Here is a 6000-nt window from a genome sequence, read left to right on the forward strand (position 1 = left end):
ACATGTTCATTCTGTCACAAATCAAACCACTGGGCAGCAGTGTGTCGCAGCCGTGGCATGAGCTCAGTGAGTGTGGAGTCAGCTGAAGAGGACCCACCGGATGAAGAGGTACTGGATATAAGCCTGACACAGGAGGAGGCTCCAGTAGCCATAGTGGCAGATGACAAGTGGGTGGTAAACATATGTGTTCTGTCTCAGGAGGTGCAGTTTAGAATTGACACCGGTGCGAAGTGCAACACACTGACTCTAAACAGTTACCAGCTACTAGAGCACCGAGGAGAGCTAAAACGCTCCAACAGAATACTGCGCTCCTATTCAAACCACAGGCTGAGACCAGTTGCTGCAGTTGATTTTCCACTCAAATACAAGGACCGTGAAGTCATTGCAGAGCTGGAGATAATGGACATTGCTCAAGAGAATGTGCTCAGTGGTGCTACAGCTGAGGCTTTAGGCCTAATTATTCGACTGAACTCCCTGCAGGAGGGTGCGAAAATTGACAAGGTGAGCACAGCCAACGACACCACACTGACACAAAATGTGCCCATGGGCCTGCGTGATTTTCCAGAGTTGACACGCACTACGGGGACCTTGCCCGGCAAATACACAATTAAAATTGATCCGGACGCAAAGGGCGTTGTGCATGCAGTACGCAGACAACCTGCGGCGCTCAGGGAAAAGATAAGAGATAAACTGGCTGAGATGGTGAGAGATGGTCACATCACAAAGGTGGACCAGCCCACAGAGTGGGTCAGTTCTATGGTGGTCGTCACACGCAAGGACAAGATAAGAATCTGCATTGATCCAAGTGACCTGAACAAAGCAATCAAACGAGAGCACCACCCAATGCGCACCGTAGAAGAGGTGATTTCCACCATACCGGGTGCAAAAGTATTCTCAGTCTTGGATGCTAAATCTGGGTTCCTCCAGATAGAGCTGGATGAAGCATCATCTTTTCTCACAACCTTCAACACTCCTATAGGGAGGTTCAGATGGCTGAGACTGCCCTTCGGGATCAAATGCGCACCTGAAATATTCCAGCGCATCATGGACCAGATGCTGGAAGGAATTGATGGAGCCACAGGTGTCATGGACGACATCTTGATTGCCGCACCCACAGTGAATGAGCACGACGCAATACTCCGCAAAGTGGTCGAGAGAGCCACGAGCTACAATCTGAAACTTAATTTTGACAAGTGTCATGTTCGTCAGTCAGCAGTGCCATATGTGGGTCACCTAATCACAGCGGATGGTCTGAAGCCAGACCCTGTGAAAACTGAAGCAGTACGGTGCATGCCACCGCCAACGGACAAGGACGGTGTCCGTCGTTTCCTGGGTTTCGTAACGTACCTGTCAAAATTCATCCCGAACCTAAGTGAGGTAGACGCTCCACTGCGTCAGCTACTGAAGAGCGACGTCGAGTTCAGATGGCAGCCAGCGCAACAGCAAGCGTTCGACATGTTGAAACAGCTATGCACGCGCCCTCCGGTGCTGAAGTATTATGACACAGCCAAGCCTGTAGAGATATACAGCGACGCTAGCAGCTTTGGACTGGGAGCAGTGTTACTGCAGGACAATCAGCCTATTGCCTTCTCATCCAGATCGCTGACTGATGCAGAGACGCGCTATGCGCAAATTGAGAAGGAAATGCTCTCCATTGTTCATGCCTGCATTAAGTTTCATCATTACATATTTGGGAAACACGTCACCGTATACAATGACCACAAGCCACTGGAGGATATTTACAAGAAGCCGCTGCTGTCTACTCCCATGCGCATCCAGAGAATGCGCCTGCGGCTTCAGTGGTATGACATCACGGTCATGTACAGAAGAGGGAAGGACATGGAGCTGCCTGACACCTTGTCCAGAGCACAGCTGAAGGATAGCACACCAGAGGCAGGTAGCCTAGAGTGTGTCTCCATGCTCAACTTCGTGTCAGTGAGTGAGCAAAAATATACAGAACTGCAAGAATGCTCGAAAGAGGAGCTCAGCCTTCTCCAGCAGACAATTCAGCAAGGCTGGCCAGACAGCCGAAGAGAGGTGCCCATTCCAGTTATACCGTACTGGGACTCAAGGAGCCAACTAGCTGTGTCTGATGGCATTGTGTACAAGGGCATGCGTATTGTGGTGCCTCCCACAATGCAAGCCAACATGTTGAGGCTCATACATCAGTCTCATCTAGGTGTGGTGAAGAGCAAGCAGCGAGCTCGTGAAGTGCTATACTGGCCAGGCATGAGTGCCGAAATAGAGAATATGGTCAGAAATTGCTCCAAGTGTGCCGAGATCCAAAACAGGCTTCCCAGAGAGCCGCTCAAACCGACAGAAACACCAGAGCTACCATTCGAGGAGGTGGCCTCAGACCTGTTCGAGTTTGAAGACAGACACTACATACTGTTGGTGGATTACTACTCGGAATACATCGAAGTAGATGAACTAAAAGACATGCGCAGCAGAACTGCAATTGGGGCTCTGAAGGCTCAGTTTGCCAGGCACGGAATTCCATCCATTCTCCGGACAGATGGCGGGCCTCAGTATTCGTCAGAGGAATTCAAAGAGTTCTGCAAGAGTTATGGCATACTGCACAAAACGTCATCACCACACACGCCGCACTCTAATGGTGAAGCAGAGCGTGCAGTGCAGACAGTCAAGAGACTATGGAGTAAAGCGCCAGACAGGCACCTTGCACTACTGGATTACAGAACGACTCCACTGGAGTCAGTAGGCCTGTCGCCAGCTCAACTGCTCATGGGCAGAAGGCCTCGCAACAACCTGCCTGCTGCTCGTGCACTACTCACGCCTATGGCCTATGACACCCTGAAAGTCAAGCGCCTGCTCGACAAGACCAAGGACGCACAGAAGTTCTACTATGACCGCAAGAGAGCGGCTAACCTTCGCACTTCCCTACAGCCTGGAGACGAGGTCCGACTGGCACCGTATCCTGGACACCGCAGATGGACCCCTGGAGTCGTACTTCAACCACACAGCGCTCCGCGCTCTTATGTTGTTGAGAGTGGAGGCAGGCTGTTCCGCCGCAACAGTCAACACATTCGCACCAGCACTCCGGCCGCCAACACGTCACGCCATGAGACATTCAACGTGCCGTGGACCGGACTACCTGATCCGGCACCGCCGACACGACCTCTAGACCTTCCAGAACCGCACCCTTCCCCACGTGGGGAGCCGCCGAGATCGCCCCGCCATTCGCTACGTGGTGAGCCACCGAGATCTGTGCAAGCCCAGCCAGGCCAACCAGGTGAACTGTATAGAACCAGACGGGGCAGAATTGTGAAACCCCCTGATAGGCTGGACTTGTAATTTGATAAATACTGAAGTTAATTTACCAGTCAGGGACAGGCATGGTAAAGATGCCTGCTGGAAGTGATGTACTAGTGACCTCTCCTTCCGAGTCAGTATTGTAACTTCAGTTGATTCTCAGACATTGGGTTATGTTGTTTATACACTGTACAATTCAATTGTTCTATTTGCACTAATAGCTTTCTTTGCTGAAGAAGGGAGATGTAATGTATTGTGCCTTTCGGGCTTCCGTAGGCACTGTCTAGTTTTGTCCCTCATGTGTCACCGTACCTGTCAGTGTTCAGTTCCGTTGCCCGCGCTGAATAATAAACAACTCAAGTCTCATAGCTCTTCGATCTCTGTGATTACACATACTATATAAGTATCTTACAATTACCAAATGGTTGATGTTACGGTGGGCTATGTCTATGCTCTGGAGAGAGACACACACAGTTCCATGTTATTACCATATGGTTTGATGTTACGGTGGGCTATGTTTATGCTCTGGAGAGACACATTTATACATATTAGCCTACTACTACATTGTTCGATGCTTTGGTGGGCTATGTTTATGCTCTGGAGAGAAACACACAATTCCATGTTATTACTATATATGGTTTGATGTTACGGTGGGCTATGTCTATGCTCTGGAGAGACACACACACAGTTACATGGTATTACCACATGGTTTGATGTTACGGTGGGCTATGTCTATGCTCTGGAGGTTTGATGTTACGGTGGGCTATGTCTATGCTCTGGAGGGTTGATGTTACGGTGGGCTATGCTCTGGAGAGACACATTTCCATATTAATGCAGGGATTCTCAAACCTTTTTATGCGACGACCCCATCTTACGGTGGAATTTGTTTAGGCCACCCCACACTTTATTTATAGTGCAATTTCAAAGTGGAAATGAAGAATATCCACTTTGACTGACAGGATTTGGATTGGTTTTCAGCTACCTTTGAAATATAGGTATATAGCTGAAAATATTAGAATATTATGTGTCACTTCTTTCCACGCACGGGTGGCCTCAAATGACGCGCACGGCTGTGCTAGAATCGGAAAATAATCATGATCCATACGTGACAATCGGCCCGGCTCCTACAAGGTTTATATTTTGTATTTTGTATATTTCTCGAACATGTGATCGACGTGTCACGTGGTGTCCCGGGGAACCGCCAAAACCAATGGCGACCCATAGGTTATAGTGAACAGCGGCATCCAGCGCCATGGGGAAAGAAATACGTCAAAGACGTCATTGACAGTCAATGTGTTTTAAAATAAAAAAAACATACATTGACTGAACGCGCACTCATGCACACAGGCACGCACACACACACACACACACACACACACACACACACACACACACACACACACACACACACACACACACACACACACACACACCTTGACCACGCCGTCCACCAGGGCCTGTGTGGAGGCCTTGATGTATCCTTTGCTGCTGATCATGAACAGCGTGTACTGGAAGTACCCCGCCAGGCCTGCGTGGGTGTGGGTGCCACTCAGCATCACGTTGTCACGGCGATACAGCGTCCCGTACTTCTCCTGCAGCGCCTTCAGCACCTACAATAATATTACAACAATAACACGCATGCACACACATCCATGGACATCATGCAGGGATGTGCACACATAGACATCAAAGGGGGCTTCTTCAGCCCCATGCCCTTTTACCCGTCTGTAAAACAACTGACCTCTCCAGACCACGAATGCAGCATTTACTATGGTGAAAGAAAATAGCTAAAGAGTGCTGGGTTGTGCCCCGAAAATAGCAGATCTGCTATGTTTTTTTAGTTTTTAGTTTTAGCATGAATCAGTGCTATTGAACACCCTTTACTTCTGTGTTGGTTAAACATAATAAACCAATGAAAAGAAGTAAAAAACGCTTTGGACCAAACCTCCATTGGAACCTCAAACTGTCTGCTGAAGTAACTATAACTCTAACACCTCTCCCACCGTCATGCAAGTAATTGACAATTTATGAAGTCACAATACCAACTTTGAGGTATGCTTTGCTTTGTTTTCAAAATATAACGTTTTCTTTCCGACAGCAGAGATATATTATGTAAGGTATAAGATAAGGTGTTATCCTAACACAAGTACAAGTCTAGAATTTTTGACAGGCCAAACGTGTGCAAATGTCTTGAGAATTCAGTGATTTATGATTACCGATATACAGTATCACTTATTATGGCTTCAACTGACACACGTGGACCATGCAGCGTTTGTGTGTGTGTGTGTGCGTGCACGTACCTCCAGTCGCAGCCTCTGGGACACCATTCCTACATCGATGGTGACGAAGACCACCCTCCTGCTCCCGTCGTCGACTATGAAGGCCCTGCTGTACAGACGAGTGTGGATGCCGGCCGCTGTCTGATCCAAGTTGGCATAACCCATCTGCACGCACACACACACACACACACACACACACACACACACACACGTAAAAAAACTGGATGTTTTAGTTTTTTTCATCATCTTTTTTACCTAAATTGAACACAATCAACAGCCAATGAAGGTCCCTTTTCAGGGCCTCAAACCCAGTACGGCGCAGTCCAGTCTCACTGAAGGGCCCCTGAGGGCCAAGGGGTCCCTGTAATGGCTAATTTGGCCCCACAGTCTCCCTGTGTTTCAAACAGGTGCATGAATCCAAACAAGTTCAGACTGAACAGAGTGTATAATA

At 48.5% G+C, this 6000-nt stretch overlaps 1 protein-coding gene across 1 annotated transcript in view; it reads right to left on the bottom strand.

Annotated features, from left to right (window-relative positions):
- asah2 (N-acylsphingosine amidohydrolase 2) overlaps positions 1–6000 on the bottom strand; it is a gene marked incomplete at both ends in the record, with an annotated part of 31526 nt that overhangs the window by 18967 nt on the left and 6559 nt on the right. Inside the window, 2 exons of the mRNA XM_083787494.1 lie at positions 4704–4880; positions 5571–5714. Coding sequence (XP_083643620.1) covers positions 4704–4880; positions 5571–5714 — 321 coding nt within the window. The remainder of the gene's footprint in view (positions 1–4703; positions 4881–5570; positions 5715–6000) is intronic.

This window comes from Protomyctophum parallelum (genome assembly GCF_964188405.1).
Source record: "Protomyctophum parallelum genome assembly, chromosome: 17".
NCBI lineage: Eukaryota > Metazoa > Chordata > Actinopteri > Myctophiformes > Myctophidae > Protomyctophum > Protomyctophum parallelum.